The following is a 22,755-nucleotide window of genomic DNA, read 5'->3' on the forward strand; positions in this document are numbered from 1 at the left end:
TTGCAGTGCCCCATTGGCGAGGTTTGTATGGGATTTGTGCTTGACCTCTGCCCCTTGGGCATCTGTATTTACCCCTCTGTGGTCTGTCAGAAGCTGGAAAGGACCGATTTTTTGTTGGCCAATTTCTGCTGAAGCGATGGGGTTGTACCTGTAAAAAATCTTTGACCGTCTGCATAGACTTTGCCTTATCCTCCATTTTCTTTAAAACCTATTCTGCTTTAACCCCAAATAAGACATCCTGCTGTAAAGGTGCATCTAGTAAATTTGCTTTAACATGATCAGGCAGAGTTTGTTCCTTTAACCAAGCATGCCTACGTATGACCGACCCAGTAACAGCTGCTCTACAGGAAGCTTCCAAGGAATCAAATCCACATTGTAAAGTATGTTTGCCCACCTGTTCAGCTGCATGCAGCAGATCTTGCATTTCCTTGAATTCAGACTGTTGAGAGAGTGTGTGCTCATCTTTTGTTTTAATTGAGACATTAGGAATTGCTGATATTCAGCATGTGAAATTGACAATTTAGTGCTCTCATAGCTAGAGCAGCTGAGGTGTAAACCTTCTTCCCCCACCTATCTAGTGCTCTGGAGTCCCTTTCAGAGGGCACAGGATTTTTAGCCATAGAAGCCTTAGCCCCTTTGGGACCCTGGGAGATTGTCTCTGGGTCAGCAACAGGGCTTTTGTAAAAGAATTTGTGCGAGTCAGGCACTCTATAATATCTGTCTGGTTTGGCTGGAGCAGGAGGCAGAGAATCTGGATTTAGACTAGATTCTAAGTAAACATCATCCACAATGTGTAAAACTGGAGGGATAGCAAGTGGTCTGTGCTGGGAAAGTAAAAGAAATTCTTGAAGCCTTTTCTTTGAGTCGGAGTAGTCCTGACCTTCCCAGTGGAAGTGTTCCCTCATGGTATGTAAGGTTTCCCCAAAGGAATAGTCTTCAAGGGGAGATGCTGAGGTAATGCAATCTTCAGCATCGGAGTCTTCATAAGGGCGAAAGGAGTAATCCTGTTCCTCAGAGGAGTCTGAGGAAATAGAAACTTGATCAGAGGAGGCATAATCCTCCTCTTGTCTTGGCCTTTTGTCTGGGGGGGGGGTTGGGAACCCCGGATCAGAGTAATCAATTCTTCAGCCATCTTAAGCATCTGTTTCTTAGGCATGGGGCCTTGAACTGGAGACTGATGTACAGTCTTTTTAGGTTTTAAAGGAGTCTTAAGCTTAGCATAAGATTTTATGGTGAGAGTAGTCGGTCTGAAGACACCTTCTGTAATATAAGGTGTTTCCACAGCACTGGCTTCTCCTTCTGCAATGTTGTCGGTAGGGCCTAAAGAAAATGGCTGCGACGGCCTAGTACTCTCTGCTTGAGAATCCAAAGCGGTCTGGGGTTCCAATTCTGCAGTCGTCAGGGGCTGCGTAGGCGCCTCACTGAAAACCGGAGAACCGGCGACTGGCCCAGCCGAGGCCTCGGAGTCTGGCTTGGATTTAGGCTGCCTGTCTTTATCTTTGCGTTTTTTATGCATGCCGGTAGTCAGTTGCTCCGACGGCATAGTATAATTAAATTTCCTACTGAAGTAGTGTCGAGCGAAATCAAAGTGTCGCTTTATAGTTCGCTTATTGAACCTAGCACAAAACCGACAACCAGTGACGTGGTCTGGGCCTAGGCAAGGTATACAATAAGAATGAAAGTCCTTATGAGGTATTTGCTTCTCACAAAAAATGCAATTGTTAACTTTTTCTGACATCGGACTGAGGCAAGAAAAGGTTCCCAAATGGGGTACTTAGCTTTGAAGACTTCGGACTGAAATTCGATTAGAAAATCTCAGGTGTCAGCCGACCGGCACTTGCGAACTGCTTCTGCTTCGGGCACCACGTGGCAAGAAAGACTGAAGAAAATGGTGTCAGATGCCTCTTATATACCCCTGGCGCACTGACGTCAGGGAGAAGCGACAGCAACCGATGCCAGACCAAGACTTTGGAACTCAGGCCGACTGCGGGACCGCCTGATGACAGGATACCCAAAGTGTGATGACTGCAGCAGGGTAACATTATGAACATCCTGGTTGTACTGTTTACCCCTGGCACTGTTGAACACGAGAACAGTTCCCTCAGCAAAAGGGCTGACCCCATATGAGAAACTGTATGGCAGGGCATATTGTACACCCCAATGGAAACCTCTCATGCTTTCAGACCAGGAAGCTGATCTTTCATTAGCTGAATATATGAAGAAACTGTTGTTCTAAACATCTGTTGCAGTCTACTTCTGTTTCAGGTTCAGAGCAGACTAAGGCACCAGAAATAACAGTAACTCCAAGAGATTGGGTATGGATCAAGATCGTGAAGAGGAAGAACTGGGCATCACTGAAGTGGGAAGGTCCCTACCAGGTGCTTCTTTCGACACAGACTGCGAAGATTGCAGAGCGAGCTTCGTGGATCCATCTGACACACTGCAAGTTAGTGAAGAAATTCGAATTGGGTAAAGATCTTACCTCTCCATCGGAACCCTAAGCACAAAAGTCTGGCTACAAAGGGGGGTCAGATCAATAGGAACTGATCCGTCTCAAACCCAGTGAAGGAATCATCGGTGTTAAGGTCCTATAGGGTAGAGAATAATATAAAAATACTCAGATTAAGTGACATGATTGCACCAAAGAAAGTTGAATTCCATCCTTTTGGGAAAACCGAAGAAAACAGAACACTGGAACGACAACCTTTTCCACAACAATGTTGTGTGGTAATCTCATTGACTGTTACTGTGGTCATTGTTTTCCTGCTATGGCCATTTCTCTTTTCTGCCACATTTACTGAACCTAGCAAGCGTGCAGCATGGCATCCTGCTTTCAACACATATCAGGCTATCAAGTACGCATATGCAGATACCCTATGCAGATACCCTTAATGTTTCCAATTGTTGGATCTGTGCAGCTATACCAACTGCACATGAAGGATTACCTTTAGTGGTGTCTCCACTAAATGTTCCGAGGACAGCAGGACATTGGGGATCGCTTCGAGTTTATCAACATCACCATTAAAGTGGAATATTTTTATTTTGTGTGCGGAAGAAAAGCATATAAATGGCTACCAAGAAAGTGGTCCGGAGAAAAGCATATAAATGGCTACCAAGAAAGTGGTCCGGAAGCTGCTTCTTAGTCTACCTAGTTCCAGCTATACGACACACTAACTTTACCTCAAGGGAAAATCCAAAATGTTCGAGAAGTTAAAAAAACTGCCAATCCAGTAGGCCGAATCGATGCATCATGGATATATCACCATGATCTGGCTCACGTCAGTGACAAAGGACTGTCCCATATGGCTCTCAGTGATGTCATATCATGGGCCGGCATACTACCTCAGTATGCAGCGGTAAAATCGATTTGGGAACGGAAAGATTTGTCCAAGCTGCTTGAGACATTGAGCAATGCAACCTTTTCCGCCTTGGAATTGGTGGCAGATGAACTGACCACTATGAGAGCAGTAGTGCTTCAAAATCGTATGGCTCTCGATTTCACCCTGGCGGCGAAAGGAGGTACTTGCGCATTAATCCAAGAGGAATTCCGTTTGTTTATCCCAGACAATGAACACGAAACAGATAGCCATCTCGAAGTGATTCAGCAAGTATCTGCCTTGACCAAGCCAGGTCAAAATCCTTTAACAGACTTTTTCCAGAAATGGTTTGGGGGATGGGGCAGTGTCCTGATGAATCTGTTGATCGCCATTTGCACTGGAGCAGCGATATTGATGTTCTGTGGATGCTGCTGCGTCCCCTGCATGCGTGGACTGGTAAAAAGCACTATAGATGCCTCAGTCTCAAAGACCTTGTACCAACAAAGTACTGAATATGAAGAACTACTAAAATTGGAGGCGGAAGAATTGTTTACTTGAGCCTAAACCGAATGACTCTCTGACTGCAAGGCCCTGGATGGAAATGGTCAAGAGATGAAATAGACTTGTTTTAGACTCATTAAACAATAAGAATAAAGTATTAAAAGGGGGGAAATGTTAGAAGAATGTAGAAACTGTATAGTGCACAATTCTGCATCTAAAGGGTTAAGAGTTAATACATTTATTCTATGTAAAAAATGTGTAAATACTGGTGGTCTCTGTAAACGCTGCTGACGCCTAAAAGTCTGTTGTTCTTGCCTTGGAATGTTGAGATAGGGGCCTCACACTAGCAACAGATTAGTGTTGTATTAGGAAGAGACAGTTACAGGACCATAACTCAGAAACTGGGTTTGACAGGGCAAGCCCTGTGGACAAGCTAAATTTTTAAAGATGTTTTTGTAAAAGTCAGCAATTAACTGATAAGCACCTGCTGTGTACGTGCAGAGAACTGTATAATGTACGTGCAAAGAACTGTAAAGCAGGCTGAGCTACTGAAAATCAGACAAACCTTGTACCTACATGCTTTGTCTCCTTGCTGCAAGTAATAAAGGATGCCTTGCTGAACCTTACATGAATTGATCTTTGAATTTTCTTTAACAGATGGGAAATAGGAAATTCATCCTGGGGATCACCTCTGTGGCTCTGTTCGACAGTGACACAGGCAAATAATTTTCTTGGGTGGCAAAAGTCAGGGTACCTTTTTGGCTGGGCTTGTACAGGCCCCAGGGCAGACAGCCTAGTACCTACCTATCAACCTAAATGCATGGTAACACAAAACCTTTCATTCTATAGACTTTCTAAGTTTATAAGAGCAATATTTAAAATTTGTTCCCATATTTGGCCTTTATCCTTTGTTCAGATTTCTTGTGCAAAGAGGTTGAGAGGTATGATCTAGAAACTATCCTGGGGTTAGCCAAGGGCATCCACAGACCACATTACACACCAGTGCTAAACTCATTATTTCTTCATTGCCTGATTATTTCAGTGCTGCCACGACACAGCACACAGTCCCAAGTTAGGAGTTTAGTGAGTAGACTACATAGAGTGAAGCTTCCTAGTGCAGACTGTATCAGCAGTGTTAAAGGGGTATGTGGGAACTCACAATTACAGTGTAGAAATGCAGATGTGTCAAATTCTGAGCTGAGACGGACACCAAGATGCGGTTGCTGCAGATTGATGGGTGATTAATTAGTTACTTGCCAACAATTCTAAAAGCAAGTTTAAATGGCAAGCCATGTACTGACTTGCCAAAAATTTACACAGACTGCAGTATTACGTTTTGCAACTGTTTCAAAGAGGCTGTAAATTAGTAAATTCTTTAAAGCATTTATGTACGAGACAGTGTCTATGACAACAGTAATGGCTAATCAGTGGTCATGCAACACATTAGTCTGAATGACAGCAGCAATTAGCATGAAAGCAGAAGTAGCACAGTGTGAACACCTTACTACTGAGCACTATTCTGAATTTCAGGTGAAAATTAAGAATTTACCCTTCAGAACAGTCAATAAAATGAGACTCCCTGGTACACAAACCATCTGATTTTGTGCCACTTTCTACAGCAGTGGAAACCAGTATTGTCTTGGTCAACAGAAATTCTTACAAGTAAAAGTGCTTTATCCCTTTCTGATAACATTTCCAATAAAGGCAGATATTGAGAGGGCATGCATAAAATGAGATGCATCTCCGGTCTGTTTACTTGCATCTCTAATCTGTATCCAAAACCTCTACAGTGAAACTTCTGTGATGAGAATACATACTGCAAAAATGGAATGCTCATGGTTCTATAGACATGTAAACAGGATTAACTTACCAGCCCTAGTTTTCAGAAATATGGTTAGAAATGTGGGGTCCATCTCATGAATCAAATAAATCTCTCTGCTGAAGGAATCTGCTGGAACATTCAGGCAAAACAGTGTGGATAAATAAAACTAGAGAAAGGCTTTTTCAACACTATCAAATATTGGTGCCATCATTGTTACATCTTGCAGAAACGTGAATAAACTCTGCTTTGTTCATATTTATATCTTCACTCATTAGTTAAAAATATCAGCCTTCTTAACTAGTTAAGTATAAAAGGAATTTGAAGTACTTGAGGAAAACCCATGCAGACATGAGAAGACCATACTAACTCCCCAAGCACAGTGACCGAGGAACAGGAATGAACTCCAGACTCTCCCTGGAGTTGTGAGGTAGAGATTTTACCACTGAACCACTGTGTAACAAAATGGTGGATTCAGAGTGGTCCGAAAATAATTTAAATCCAATATCCTGTTAGTATCCTCAAATTAAAAAAAAACTGCTTGTTTAACCAGGGACAGTACTGTATGACCTGATTTTTAGATAAGAAAAGGAGTTCCACAAATGGGTTGAAAGCACCTGAAATTTCTACAGAAGGGAATATGGCACATTTGCAATAAAGTTTGGGTCTGATCTCAAAGATTTCTGAGATAGCACTGACATTTTTTCATGTCAAACCTGCAATCAGGTACCATCAAACTGCAAAATGTACAAGTCAAAAAACCCTGATAAGCAGTCTGGGAAGCTAACAGGTAGGATGATAGTCACCTGGAAGAACTTTAATGAGTTCTATTTTGTACTAAGGAAAATGAAAATAAATTTCCAGGAAATTATTCTGGGTGACAATCTTTTTTTTTTTGCCCAAAATGAAAATCAACCCCAGATTGGTAAATGCCAGGATATTGTTGACATTTGGATATAAATTCTGAATGGCGGACTCTATAAGGCAGCCATCTACATAGAATGATTGCTCTGTTCTGAGACATCTAATGAGATAAAACATATTTATCTTCACAACACTCACTGTAATTTCTTTTGCCATATCTGTAAATCTTCTCCAAATATCCAGTAATAACCAGATGACCTTCAGGAATCCAGATCTCCAAAACTTGAAGCATGTCTCCTACGGAAAGGTCTCTATACTGAGCAAGGTTTGCACAAACTCCTTTTGTTCTCAACTGCATCCTAGTTATGTATCCCAGCATGTTGTTTGCCTTTATATATTGTTCAGAACAATTAAAAACAGAAACAGTTACCCTCTGGTTATTTTCCTCTACAATAGCCAAGTCACCTCCTAAAATAATATGCATTCCTTTTTTTTTGGCTCTAGAAAATGCCCTTAGGTTTTATTACTTTAAACTCAAACTGCCGCCTTGTAGCCAAATCAACCACCATACTTGGATGTTGTGTAAACTGCCAGGTTTCTTCTCATCTGTCACCAATCAGAGGTTACCTTTAATAATTAAGTTAAGCAAATTACAAATATTCACAAAAGGACAAGAACACCAACTATTAACAAGTGAAGCAGACCATGGTGACACAATATCAAAAATTATTAAATCCTTGAGCACTTTTGTCCCAGTATAGTGGACTTCATAATTACAAATATTCCAGAAGTGTGAGGTCTTATATAGGGCCCAACACAACCATACTAACCCTTCTATCTAAAACATCTTTGAAATGTATTTTCCATTCCTTTTATAATCGTCTTACAGATTTAAAATCACTCTAGATCTCTCATCCATTCTAGACACTTTCCCACATTTCCAAGTAATATCCCATGCAGTACATTAGTTTAAAGCTCTAATAAGGTCAACATACATAAGATAAAAATATATGTCTGGATTATCAATTTCCTATAACCAGTTCTATATTTACAAAGTCCCAAAAATATTAGGTATGAACAAATTAGTCCCATTTCAAAAACCCAGGCTGACCATGGTAGTGAAGCCTTTTGGTCATCTAGATGGAATGGTATACTGCTATATTAATTACACAACAGAGCAAAGAAAAGGCGATTGCTACTGTACCCAAATCATTTACAGATTTTCAGTATGATGAAAATTTGTTTTATGTGAATCGTGCTGACTGACCACCTCACAAAACATTTAGTTGTTCCATCAAACTTGGAATACTACAAGAAATCTCAATTGCATCTACATTTGTGTTTCTCTTTAAAATGCATTTGGAAAAATAGTTATTAAAGCTCACTAATGTAAGGTAGCTTGATGGGAGAAGGGGGTGGTGCTGGGTTCAAAGCATGGTGGGCCCGCAGGGAACAAATAAGTAGGCGGGGCTAATTTAAATAGGGCAGAGCTACATAGTGACATAACAAGGTTGACTTTCTGCATAGTTATACTGACATGAGCAAGTGGCAATGCACCAGTGTTCATAAATCGCCATCTTGCTTCCAGCCATAATAGACAAAGGCATAGTATCCATTGCCTGAAAAGCTGAAACTACACATCACCAACTGCCCAAATGCAAATACGGCGTACATCATATTCTCAATAATGCAAGAGAGCAGCAACCTATATTTCTATTATAATTACCAGTAAAGAAAAAGTCATGGGGACAGAGAAAACATTTTGACTGAGCAAATGCAAGAAATCCAGCCCATTGTAATATATTTTGGTTTAGTTCCATGAGCATGCAATAACAGAAACTAGTAGAATAAAAGTACAGTTTTGTACCTACCATAAATGTAGATGTTCGAAGATCCACATTGCTGCAGTCCTTACACTTGGTGACATCAGGACGTCCAGGGTACATGCACATGACCCCGAACATATCCTCAGTCTTTTCTTGCCCCAGATGTCAGAAGACCCTAAAAATAAAGGTCAAAACCAAAAGACAGCAAACACCCAACCAACCACCCTTGCACTAACTATATGTACAAAATATACAATATACACAATATGTACAACCCAACCCACACAACCACCTCTAACTACCGAGGGAAGGAGGAACATCTACATTTATGGTAGAATCCCAAAGCAGAGGTAAGGGAGGATCAGGAGCTGCCAACATGCCCAAACAGCAGTGGCAAAACCAGCCCTGGATTTAGAGTAAAGTGGCAGGTGATAATGCCTAGAGAAAGTATGCACTGAACTCCAAGTAGCTGCCTCCAAAATATCCTTGGTTGCCACTCCCTCAAAAAGCTGTTGAAGTGGCAGTAGCCCTAGTGGAATGAGGCCTAATCCCAGCTGGAACCTCCTTGCCATGATGGGAATAACAGAAAGCAATGCAAAACCCAATCCACTTAGAAATAGTTTGTTTAGACACAGGCTTGCCCTGAGAACTCAAAGCAAAAGAAACAAACAACTGCTGAGACTGCCTGAACCCTTTAGTTCTGTCCAAATAATAACGCAACTGCCTGTGTACATCTAAAGTGTGCAAAATCTTTTCCCCTTTATTTTGGGGATTTGCATAAAAAGTAGGCAAATGAATAGTTTGGTTTAAAGCCACACTAGAAACCACCTTAGGCATAAAGGAAGGATTAATGATACCCTATCCTTATGGAAAATCAAGAAAGGCTCAACTGCCATAAGGGCCTGCAATTCAGAAACCCTTCTTGCAGAGGTAATTGCCAACAAAACCATGATAAAAATTTCAACTCAGAAGTAGCTGCAGGCTCAAAAGGTTGTAGAGTGAGTTTTTCCAACACAAAATTGAGATCCCAAGCAGGAGTAGGTCTTACATTCTTTGCCCTCTAAGAAATTGCTTGAATAAAGGATGAGAAAACAATGGTGGGACACAATCATAGTGAGCATGAACCTTAACAGAAGAGAAAGACAAACCCTTGTCCAGTAACTCAGTAAGATATTGAAGAGCCACACTCAAATTAGGCTCAGAAACATCAAAATCTTTGCTGCACTCCAAAACAAAAATCTCTTCCATTTATCTGCATACACTTTCCTTGTACTAGGCCTTCTAGCTTCCAAAATCACATTCAAAACTTGTTGTGGAAGTTGAGACCCTCTATGGTTTAAAACAGAATATGCCAGGCTGTTAGGTGCAGAGAATGAAGTTTGACATTCAGCAAATGGCTGTCCTCCTGTGACAACAGGTGTGGAATTGAAGGCAAAGGCCATGGCTTCCCTGCAGACACTCTTAAATGGGGTACCAGTGCTGTCGAGGCCAATCTGGAGCTATTAAAATCATCCTTGGCTTGTCCTGTCTGACCTTTAGAAGTACCTTTGGGAGGAGAGGCAGAGGAGGAAAGGCATACACATGAAGATTGTCCAATTGAAAAAAAAAGAGCATCCACTTTCCAGCTGTGGGATGAAACCTTTTGTGCAAAACTTTGGCAGCTGATGGTTTAGTGGATGACACTGTCAATTTCTGAAATACTTGAGGATCCAATTTCCACCGTGGGGATCCATAATTGCCTGCTCAACACATCTGCTAAGGAGTTCTGTGCTCCTGGCAGAAACCTTGCCTGAAGATTGAGCTGTAAACTGAGAGCAGTCTCCCACAAAATCATTGCTTGCCTGCATAGAGGATAAGAATCCCCTTGCTTGTTGATGTACCACATGACAGTTGTGTTGTCTGTTAGAATCAACACCTGCCCTGGAAGAAGTAATTCCTTGAAAGCTATTAATGCAAACTGGACTGCTAACATCTCCTTCATGTTGATATGTAGATGTTGTAGTCTGGCAGGCCACTTGTTTTGTATCCACTTTCCATGTAGATGAGCTCCCCAAGCTTTGTCTGAGGCATCTGTCGTTAAAATCTGACTCGCCTCTGGCCGGGTCACAGAGAGTCCCTTGTTTAGGTGACATTCCTGAGCCCACCATAAAAATTCCTTTTGAATGCAAGGTATTATTTGAATGACAGTGTCCAGATCCTGGCAGTGCTGTGTCCATACATTTTTGAGATACCATTGTAGCTTCCTCATATGCAGTTTGGCATTGGGAAGCACCAGAATACAAGATGCCATGAACCCTAATGCTTGAAGGACTGTCCTTGCAGTCAGCACGGACTGATGAGATAGTTGACGGAAGTAAAGGGATAGACTCTTTTGTTTGTCCGGGGTTAGAAAGGCCATCTGGGATGCTGTATTCAGTCTCACACCCAGAAAGCACATGTCCTGAGAGGGTACTAGACTGGACTTTATTTCGTTCACAGAATACCCCAGGCATCTTAGCACTGCTATCACATATTCCAAATGAAGAAGCTCTTCCCTTCCTTGGGCCAAAATCAGGCAGTCGTCCAAATAAGGATAGATCTGTATTCCTTTTAACCTGAAGAAAGCTATCACTGGAGCCAGAACTGAATACAGTAGATAAGCCAAAGGGCAATGCAGAGAACTGATAGTGAGAAGTCCCAGCTCGCAGATACTTCCTGCAACTTAGCCTGATAGGAACATGAAGGTAAGCCTCCTTGAGATCCAAAGTTACCATCCAATGATCTTTGCCCAGCAGAGGTAAAAGCTGCTGTAACGTCAACATTTTGAACTTGGGAATGTCCAGATAAGTGTTGAGGGTAGATAAATCCAAAATTGGTCTCCACGTGTTCCCCTTCTTTGGTACTAGGAACAGTAAAATCCAAGGCCCACTTCTGGCATAGGGACCGGCTGTATGGCCCCTATTTGGAGTAACAGAGAAATTTGCTTGTGAGCCTCTATTCTTTGTTGAGGAGGAATGTCTGGCATGCCTTTGAAAGGAGGCAAGGTATGGAAATAAAACCTGTAACCGTGGTGTATGATATCCAATACCCATCTGTCTTGGGTAATTAAACTCCAATTTTCTTTGAAAAGTGCCAACCTTCCTCCCAAAGGTGCTGCCAGACGAGAAGGCTCTGGCAGCTGAAAAGGTAGGTCATTGGGTCTGTTGGACTGACCCCTGCCCTCACCCGAAGACTGTGCAGGAGAACTCCCTGTTCTAGGCCTGAAAGAGCCCTGAGCTCTACCCCTAGACTGGGAATCATAAGAAGGATACGTCCACCCCTTAGTAGGCCAATTTCTACTAAACTTTGGAGGCTGGACCTGCAAAAAATCTTTAACAGTCTGCATAGACTTAGCCTTGTCTTCCATTTTCTTTAAAACTGCCTCAACAGGAGGACCAAACAACACATCAGATTGTAAAGGAGCATCTAAAATCCTTGTCTTAACATGTTCAGACAAATTTTGATCCCTTAGCCAGGCAAGAACTGACCCAGTGGCAGCCACCCTAGACGAGGCCTGTACAGCATCAAAACCACATTGCAAAGAATGCTTACCCACCTGTTCAGAAACATGCACTAAATCTTGCAACTCTTTACAATCAATACCTACTGCCAGAGCATCAACCTTAGACTTTAATTGTGAAAGGAGATAGTTCTGGTATTTCAACATGTGGAACTGGCAATTCAAAGCCCTCATAGCAAGAGTGGAAGAAGTATAAACTTTCTTTCCCCATCTATCCAAGGCCCTAGCCTCTTTGTCTGCAGGAACCGGATTCTTAACAACAGAAGCCTTAACACCTTTAGGCCCCTGACTAACAGTTTCTGGGTCAGCCCTAGGACTCTTAAAAGATACTTATGAGCTTCAGGCACCCTGTAATACCTATCGCAGGAGGCAAAGAATCAGGATTAAGAGAGCCTTGCAAAAACATCTTCTACTACATCCAAAACAGGAGGTATAGCCAAAGGCCTATGCTGGGGTAAAACAAAAATTCCCTAAGCCTTTTCCTGGAATCAGAGAAGTCCTGACCTTCCCACTTAAAATGCTCCCTCATGGAATGAAGAGTTTCTGAAAAGAAAAATCCTCAGGAGGAGAAGCAGAAGGAGTAGAATCATCCAGATCAGAATCGGAATAAGGAGAGTACTCCTGCAAGTCTTCAGTCAAGACTCTGAAACATCCGCCTGCTCAAACCCCCAGCTCAGGCTCCAACCTAGGTCTCTTATCAGGAGGGGCATAGAACCCTAATTAAAGTAATCAAATCTTCTGCCATTTTAAGCATATGCTTCTTGGGCACAGTACCTGAAGAGCTAGGGGTAACACCAACTGAAGCCAAACCTGGCCTACCCTGGGAGAAGCCTTTGAAACAGAAGGAGGGCCTAGCCTCCCAGGGAAGGGAGGGGAGAATAGTAACCTGAGAAGCCCCTCAGCCTGACTTGCCTCCTGAGAGGCCACATCCTGCAATAATAAGGTCTCACCCTGGGAACACAAAGAAACCTAAGAACCGTTCTTCTAGCCTAGGCTTAACTGCCTTGTCGCATCCGACGGCATTTTATAATTACACGCTTCCCAAAGACTAACCTTGCACAATCCAACCTTCTCTTTATAGTGCTTATTAAATCTAGCACAAGAGCGACAGCCAACAACGCCGTGCTCAGGCCCTAAGCAAGGAATACACAAAGTATGATAATCTCTATGTATCTGTTTCACAAGAAATACAATTATTGACTTTTTCTGACATCCGTAAATCACTGAGGCAAGAAAAACTAAAATATTCCCCAACGGGGTACTTAGCCAACTTTGAACTCGGTCTGAAACTTCAAACTTGAAAAATCTCAGAACGCCAACCGGCACTTGCAATGCTGCTTCTGCATCGGACCATGCGGCAAAAAAGACTGAGGATATGACGTCGGTCATGTGCATTTGTACCCTGACGTCCTGATGTCAGTCAAATGCGCCTTGACCGACGTCAGCCTTATACTTTGATATTCGGGCCGACCGAGGACAGCGGACTACCCAAGTGTAAGGACTGCAGCAATGTGAGATGAAGAACATCTGCAATGCACCATAGTAATACAGGCTGCAAATAATAGCAGCAATCCCACCCCCAATAACCACTGTTGTCCCGTGACACATACATGCACACACACACATGATCTGTGTCAGGTTCCTTGTTTTCACATACATGTATGGATGTTATGTTTAAGTTTTTTTTTAATGCTGATTATAAGTCCAGTCTTGCTCATCTGGGGTACATAAAGAATCAACATATCCTTTACATTACTTCCAAAACTTAAATGTGTATGTCCTTCTCTGTCATTTTAACAAATGATTGCAAATATTCGTACACAAACCAAACTATTTATACTACTAGAGAAAATGCATTATACTGGTTGTGCAATATGTACATCACACATTGGCCAAAGATGCAACTGCCAACATAGAATGTTTATCAAGTGCATATATGATAAATGTAAGCATAATTTCAGATTTCTAATGCTCATATTTAAAATAACAATGGATTCTACTGTATGTGTGTTGTGTTCTGGGCTTTATTTTCATTCATAGCTTTTAGAATTTGCAAATTTGGGTCTTTAACTAGGAAAGAGTCACTAAGTCAGTATCTCACACAGTACAGTCACCTCAGGTTTGGCAGGAATGCACTGGTCATCCTCTGGTTCAGACAGAATGTTCAATACACATGATAAACACAATCTCTCATATCCAGTCATTTGTTTGCATCCTAAAGGCTAGCAATAGCACTACAGCTCTGATCCTACAATACCAGATATTTGGCCAATTCTCCAATTCACAGCAACAAACTTCCTTGTGGTCTATGCTTATTTTTGAGCCATCCTCACATTCTTCAACTTCGAGAGAACTTGAGTACTTAGAAAATGTTACATAATAAGAGGGAGTGCCCATGTGGAAGTGCAGATTTCTTACTACATTGTTACAGCTAAAATAATTCTAAAAACTACTCTGCTATGAACTCTGCTTAGATTTACTTTAATTTGGGAAACCCACTGGTTTCCTGCATAAAGCATTTTCCACAAATTGTTGGAGATCTGCAGACTGCCCAAAACAATTTGGAAAAACAATTTCTTACCTTTGTAATTGTTAACTGTGTAAACTTAAATGTCATATTTTCAATTACTCAAATGCAATCTACAAACAACAATCTCATGTGCAATCATGCACCACTTCCACCAGTGAGTAAAGACATACTCAAAGCTTTTACCTGTTGTGTTTTATGAAGTCACCAGAGCTTTGCACATTTATAACAACCAGTGAAGCTTCCGCATATGCAATCTGGCAAGAAGAAACACTGGAATAGAAGAGGCCATGAATCCCAGGACCAGAAGAAACCCCCTGACTAGCATGGCAGTCAGAGTAAGAAGAGACTGAAAGAAGGTTGTCAATGACAAAACTTTTGGAGGTGGAAGTAAAGCCAACACTGGCACTGTCTGAATCCTGACACATGCTCCTGAGAGGGAGTCAGAACTGACTTATGAAGTTGACAGTAAACCCCAGACTTTGAAGAAAAGAGAGGGTGAACGTCAGGTGACTGGGGCACTTGAAGCAACAGGTCATCTGGATAATGAAAAATCTGAATGCCTTGGAGCCTGTAGAAATCAATCACAGGAGCTAGGCATTTTGTGAATAGCCTTGGGGCAGTACAAAGGCCAAATGGCAAAGCAGAGAACTAAAAATGAAAGGAAGAAAACAGAGAAACATAAAAACTTCCTGAAAAGAGGGTGAAAGAGACATGCAGGTAAGCATCTTTTAGATCCAAGGACACAAGAAAAGCCTGGGGTAACAAAAGAGGAATGGTCATGGGAAGCACCCAAACAAAAGAGACTCTGTTCGTGATGATCCTTTTGGGGAGTCTGCTTCCCACGCTGACATTTTCTCTTCTTGGATTGACATGAACTCTAGATAGCTAAATAAAACACAAGATCAAGAAAAGTTAAAAACACCACCAGCAGGGCACTTATCTGGTGGCTATGTATTCAGTACAGCAACAGGGCATTCAGACCAACTAGCAAAAGCAGCGTTTGAACTTTCGGCAAGGAAGATCTGGGTAGTCGCATCCATACATCCGTTTTATGTCCTATATTCTGTGCTGGGAGCATAAATGTGACAAACAGAGCATGCAGGATTGTGCAGCAGTTAACATGGTCACCTCACAGCAAGAGGTTCTCTGGTTTGATTCTTGGCTGGGGTGCCTTAGTCTGCATGTCCTCCCTGAGTTCGTTTGGGTTTCCTCTGGGTACTCCAGTTTCCTACCACATTCCAAAGATATGCATCTGAAGGGTTTCTCTCCGGCCTCCACTGAAAACAGGCTCTGTCTGACTTTCCTGGTCAACAAATGCCAAATAAATAAATAGAAAAATGTGTGGGATAGTGGTTATGTGATGTAGCAACAGCTGAACTGCATATCTCATATCTGGTAGAACATCCATTTATAATGGTTGCTGGAGTACTATCACTTTTGACTACCTTACTTGGCCATTCTTATTAAGGGAAATACATCTCTGGTAGTGCTATGTCAGATTTTCTGCAGAATTTGGAATGGTGAGCACATCCCAATGAATGTGTGTTTTTTATGCACCACTATGGAATGACAAGGAGACACTGATTATGCTCACTCTACTTTGCCAGTAGGGATTAGTAGTTTGGAATGAGGAAAGGGGAGTTTAATTTCAAAGATGTTTGGTAGGATCTGGCAATCAACCTCTGTCAGCAAGTAGGGAGCAAGCTGTTTGGGATGACAGTTCAGTATAGCCTCAACAATCTCAACAGGAGGCATCCAGATGACTTGTAAGTGTTGAACCGGGCATGTAGTTTTTGCAACATATGCATCTTTACCAAATGTACCCAGAGAAAGAAACACACACTAGGTAGCTCTGCTAATTGGTTGTTGGAATATATTTATTTTTTTAATGTATTACACACCCATTACATGTGCAGTAAATATACAGGCAAAGCATCACAGCATGATATTGGTTTATTTTTGTACTATTAGTTAGGGTACAACAAGCCTATGCTGTTTGCAAAAACATTGACAATGTTTGGAAATGTGCTTCCATGCTGTACATTCAAACTGTTATGGATTGTGCTTATCTATGTATGTCCTGTGCTGTGCCTAACAGGCAGGTAGCTCTAAGAGTGCTATATACACATGTCTTTGTAAAATAAAGTAAGGCTCCTAAGATGAGTGTGCATAGCTTAACAGCAGGAAAACAAGGAGAAGGAATCAGCACCTGGGTTTACATCAGGTGTGGTTTAAACTTAGCCAAAACCTTACAGCCTCTGCTGGTGTTAGAGCAACTGACTGTTTTGCTACCATGCCTGTGTTCCCAGTTAGGCTGTATCATAATCATATACATTTCCTTCTCTTGCCAATGTTCCTTCAAATCTCTGCTGGTAACAGACCTGGAATGGTGGGACAAAAGTTGTTTCTCTACCAGGAAGGCCTTAAGGATTTTACGGTACAGGCAGTAAAAGGCCTTGTTAAAGCTTACAGGGCAAGTCACAATGATATGCTTTGTGCCTTGACAACAAAAGTGCAATAAGTGCTAGCCTTTGGCAGAAATCGGTCTTTTGTAACAGCACCTCAACACATGCTGAAGCCTGAATAAAACAAGAAACCAACAAAACAAGAAAGTAGTGTAAACTCCAAATTTTAAACTTTGCACAAATTAATCACATATGCTAAATACGTGGCTGATGTGACTTCAGCCCAGTTGTGCAGTGGAAAAGAAATGGAGTTGGGGAAAGGATCAGCCCAGAGGTGGAGTCGTATGCATTCTGGAAAAAAAGTTGCACAGTGGCTCTAGTATCTGGGAGGCAAGTCTTGTACACTTTGTAGCAAGACTGTCTTGATGCAAAACCTAAACAATGTCTTTAAAATGTTACCCAGGAAAAGGACTTACCAAAACCTAAAACAATGTCTGTAAAACTTTAGCCAGGAAAATAACTTACCTTTGACATCTGTGCAGCAGTGTCGCCTTTTGCTCCTAAGAGGACCATAGACAATGAAGATGACATACTTAATGGAGAAAAGAAGATGTTGCAGACTTTATTTTCCTCAGTTATCTTCTTGTACATCTCCAAAGCAAAGGTGGTGTTTGCCTCACAAAGAGCAGCCATTGTTCTAAACCTAGTTGAAAATGAGATATATGTTAAATATGCAGCCTTAAAACTAATGTGAATACAATACAAGACAAAAAAGCCTCCCCCAACCAGTTAAATCAAAGAAATGTAAGAAAAGAAATAAAAACAAGAGAATTAACTAATTGTCAGAATCCTCTTATGTTGTCAACATAATAATAGATCTTTAAGCAGAGGAAGTAGCTTTGGTCTAGCCACTCTTTTCTACAGCAGATTCTTCTATCTAAAGGCTAATGCCAGTCATGCCAACACGAATACAGACAGCAGGTAGTGACAGGATTCCCATATGTAGAAACCACTGCAATATACCCCTTTCAGTTAAAGTCCTTCCAACGTTTCTATCAGTTTAAGCTTATTTTTTTCACTGTTATCCTCATTCAGACTCTATGAACAACTCTGTCAAGTGTTTTAAGCTTTTAATTTGAAAGCTTCCAGTTAATAGCTTCATTGTATTTTTGCTGTTTATGCAGCCTAGTTGTTAGCAAAAAAAAAAAAAAAAAAAAACAAGATTTTAAGCCTAAAAGAACAGACAGACTAGTTCCAAAGGTTTGTGTGCATGGAGGCTCTTTAGAAGTATATCTTATTGGCTGTTGAGATATGACAGTTTTTTTTAATCCTCAGCACTTGTTTTAGTTTTGGTGTTCGTGTAAAAATGGCAGAGCTGGAAGCAGTTTGGTTTACAATGTACACTATACAGACAGAGGTGATTTGATCTGATCCGTTTCCCTAATACATGTAGCATTGTCCAATAATTTTCAGTTTATTCTCTGCATCAGTTAGTGGGTTTACTCCAAGCTGAAGACATGTTGATATTGGACACCCTGAACTACTCCCCCCTCCACTACTAATTAAGACTAGCTGCTGCCCTCTGTGTGCCACCATGGCATTACTCTATCCATTGATAAAAGTGTTAGCCATTAGCATGGAGCGGTGCTTGAACTTGGGTTGTAGAATTTATTAAAGTGACCCACTACAGACTCCAGAACTCAAGACTCCAACCGTTCTCTTCAAACACCTACTAAATACAAACACACACATCACTGTGCATTTCCCCTCACAAAACCAACAACCCTTCAACTATTTTAGTCTTTGAATCCTTGCACAGGCAAAAATTAACCTACCTATTCAATACAAGCAGTTTATCCCGAGCTCTTCTCCAAAATGTAAATTAAAATTAAAATACTTATTCCCATTTACATTACCTGTACACTTCATCTATTACTTACTTACATACAGTGGATATAAAAAGTGAACACAATCCTGTTAAAATGCCAGGTTTTTGTGATATAAAAACAAATGAGACCACAATAAATCATTTCAAAATTGTTCCCACCTTTAATGTGATCTATAACTTGTACAATTCAATTGAAAAACAAATCTGTTAAGGGACAAAAATATAAAAAAAACATACAATAAGCTGGTTGCATAAGTGTGCACACCCTTAAACTAATACTTTGTTGAAGCACCTTTTGATTTAATTACAACATTCAGTCTTTTTGGGTAGGAGTCAATCAGCATAACACATCTTAACTTGGCAATATTTGCCCACTCTTCCTTGCTAAAGCGCTTTAAATCTGTTATTACGAGGGCATCTCTTATGCACAACCCTCTTCAGGTCACCCCACAGATTTTCTATTGGATTTAGGTCTGGGTTCTGCATGGGCCATTCTAAAACTTTAATTTTCTTCTGGTGAAACCATTCTTTTGTTGATTTGGATGTATGATTAGGGTCATTGCCATGTTGAAAGGTGAAATTCCTCTTCATCTTCAACTTTTTAGCACACGCCTGAAGATTTTGGGCCATGTGACTGGTATTTGTAAGTGTTCATAATTCCCTCCACCTTAACTAATGTCGCAGTTCCAGCTGAAGAAAAGCAACCCTAAAGCATGATACTGGCATCACCATGCTTTGCTGTGGGGCTGGTGTTCTTTTGGTGACGCAAAGGGTTGTTTTTGCGCCAAACGTACGCTTTGGAATTGTGGCCAAAAGGTTCAACCTTGGTCTCATCACACCATAACACATTTTCCCATATGCTTTTGGGAGACTTGATGTATTGTTTTGCAAATTTTATCTAGGCCTGGATGCTTTTCTGTGTAAGAAAAATCTTCCGTCTTGCAACCCTATCCCATAGTCCAGATATATGGAGAATACGGGAGATTGTAGTCACATATAGTACAAAACCAGTATTTGCCAGAAATTCCTGCAGCTCCTTCAGTGTTGCTGTAGGTCTCTTGGCAGCCTCCCTGATCAGTTTTCATCCTGTCTTTTTATCAATTTTGGAGGGATGTCCAGTTCTTTGCAATATCACTGTTGTCCCTTATTTTCTCCACTTTTTGATGACTGTCTTCACTGTGTTCCATGGTATATCCAAAGCTGAGGAAAATTTTTTGTACCCTTCTCCTTTCTGATAGCTTTCAACAATGAGATCCCTTTGATGCTTTGTAAGCTGTCTGCGAACAGTGGCTTTTGCTGTAACAGGCAACTGAGTAAATGTCAGGAAAATCCTACTAAGACAGCTGAACTTTATTTGGGGTTAATCAGAGTCTCTTTAATTGATGGCAGGTGTGTACCCAAGAAGACTGAATGTTGTAATTAAACCAAAAGGTGCTTCAACAAAGTATTAGTTTAAGGGTGTGCACATTTATGCAACCAGCATATTGTACGTTTTATATTTTTCCTCAACAGATTTGTTTGTTTTTCAACTGAATTGTACATGTTATAGATCACATTAAAGGTGGGAAAAGTTTTGAAATGATTTATTGTGGTCTCATTTTTTATATAACAAAAACCTGGCATTTTAACAGGGGTGTGTACACTTTTTATATCCACTGTACATACATACAAATATTTCAAGCATGGGCATTAATGCAGGTCTAGCTTGCCAATATACCAAAACACTCGTTCCCATAATAAGTGTCCAGGCTGTTCTTAAAAACATCTAAACTAGTACTTGCTTTAATGTAATTTGATAGAATAGCTGATGAATGGAACAGACTACCAAAGAACCAATTATTTACAGAATCGTCTACATAGGTTGTCTGATGATTCTCTAATTCTTTTTGATAACCCCAAACATTCCCAGAGGTATTTTTCTCTAAATGCCCTATATATCTGAATAAGATCTCCTCTTGATATCTGTAAGAGACGCTGTACAGGTTCAGATATTTTAGTCTTGTCATAATAACTTAAATTTTCACATCCATGGATGCCCTTAGTATATTCCCGCTGTACTCTTTCTAGTATACTAATACTCGTTTTCTTATAGGGTTTGCATACTGTTACTCCATACTCAGGTTTGGGTCCAATGTAACTAACAATGACTTCATCATTTTTGATTTCCTAGACTTTATAAATCTTTTTATACAACCTATAGTTCTATAACTATCATTAACCAATTGGTTGATATGATTAGAAAAACCCATAGCTGAATCTACCCATATACCCAGGACCTTAAATGAGGCGGCAGTTTAAATCACTGTGTGTTGTATTAAGTATTCACCTTTCAATTTATGTCTCCCAAATCTCATATGCTTAGTTTTTTTTATCTATTTATCAGCATATTATTCAAATGTGCCCAATTGGTCAATTTAGTCAAGTTAATTTGTAGACATGCCTTATCTGTAACACATGCAATCAGTTTACCCAATTTCAGGTCATCTGCATATACACTGTAGAACCCCTCAGATGAAAAAGTTAGGTATGAACGATACAATCTAAACAAGTAAGGACCTAGGATAGAGCCCTGTGGGACATGCTAAGCAAGGATTTCACCTGTCCTGTTGCTGTATGACACTTGTCATGTCCTATTTGTAAGCCATGCAGCTACTGATCTTATCAAGAGTAGATCAATACCTAATTGTATTAATTTATTGATCAGCATTTGAGAGTCATACACAAAACACTGAAGTTAAATCTATACAAATTACATCACATCACAATGTCATTCATAGCTGTTATTACATTGTTATAGAGCATCATGTTACAGGTGGTAATAGATCTGTTTTCAACATATGCATGCTGATATATGGTTTCAAGTCCAAACCTATCCAGTTCTGCCAATAAGTTATTCAATATTACCTTCTCCATTATTTTTCCACAACATGAAAGTAGACTTAAGGGTCTATATAACTATGGGTTTGTCCTTCTCCCCTTTCCATTAAAGACAGGTTTAATACGCGCATGTCTCCAGTCTTGAGGAATCTCCCCATATTTATATGACCTAGTGAATAATAGATATAATGATAGTGTAAAGTTCTTGCTGAAGTGTTCTCAGGTCATTGTTACTAATTCCATCTCCTCCCAGTGCTTTGTTTAGATCCAGTTTGTGCAGTTCTTTTTCAAAATAATCTAATTTGATTCCAGTATCTGGGGTTACACCTGGATGCCACTAGGACAACTTATCACCCCCCCTTTTGTGGAGCCAAACTGTTTTGCATAAGATTTTGTAAATATATCTATATTCTGTTTTGTCTGTGAATTAATTTTAGAATCTGCACAGTTTATCAGTTTGTGTCTTTACTCTTTCCATATCTTATGTATGTATAATAAGGTTTCCTATTATGCTCAATATCTTTATATAAATTTTCCTGACATTTTTCTTGATCTTGTCTCACACTATGCTTAATCTGTTTGTCCAGCTTGCTTATTTCAGTTTTCAAAGTTATAGTTCGACATCTCTTCCATTTCTTATATTGTTTGTCTCTCACCTTAATCAGATATCTTGTTCTTATAGAAATATACCCCCTGATGTTATATGCCTAGATCCTGATGCTACATATTTTTTTTTTATTTTTTGCACTCAATTTCTCGTTCAAAACTTTCCACATTACATCTGCAGTTTTTCAAATGAATGCATCACTCCAGTTAGTTTTACACAGTGACTGTTTTGCTTCCATATAATCTGTAATTAACCTTCTGTACATTGGTTTAAAATTCCGTTGGCAGAATTATATAGCAGCAAATGAACCTTTATAACTCCATGATCACTGCACATCAATGGTGGTTAAACTTGATTTGAAGTTACAGTAATTTCTTTGGGAACATAGTGTCTAGAATGTTCCATCCCCTGGTAGTTTTTGTTACAATCAGAAGCAATTGTGTCTCTGTCTTTCGGCTTTTTTTTCCAGGTAAGGGGTCGCCACAGTGGAACTCCGGTCCGCTAATGATTGGCAGTAGATTTTTACAAAACGCCAAGGTGCCATCTTGACGCCCAACCTTCAACGAAGGCACGCCCATTTACG

The 22,755-nt window shown here is 40.5% G+C and overlaps 1 protein-coding gene across 3 annotated transcripts in view; it reads right to left on the minus strand.

Moving 5' to 3' along the window:
• Positions 1-22,755, minus strand: part of LOC122798124 (leukocyte elastase inhibitor-like) — a 524,655-nt gene that overhangs the window by 373,047 nt on the left and 128,853 nt on the right. For all 3 annotated transcript variants that reach the window (XM_044066821.1, XM_044066820.1, XM_044066822.1), the window contains exon 2: positions 17,326-17,503. In XM_044066821.1, the coding sequence (XP_043922756.1) occupies positions 17,326-17,493 (168 nt within the window). In that variant the 5' untranslated portion in view covers positions 17,494-17,503. The remainder of the gene's footprint in view (positions 1-17,325; positions 17,504-22,755) is intronic.

The sequence above is a fragment of the Protopterus annectens genome, chromosome 3.part1 (genome assembly GCF_019279795.1).
Source record: "Protopterus annectens isolate FY-2018-M chromosome 3.part1, PAN1.0, whole genome shotgun sequence".
NCBI classification, from domain to species: Eukaryota; Metazoa; Chordata; order Ceratodontiformes; family Protopteridae; genus Protopterus; species Protopterus annectens.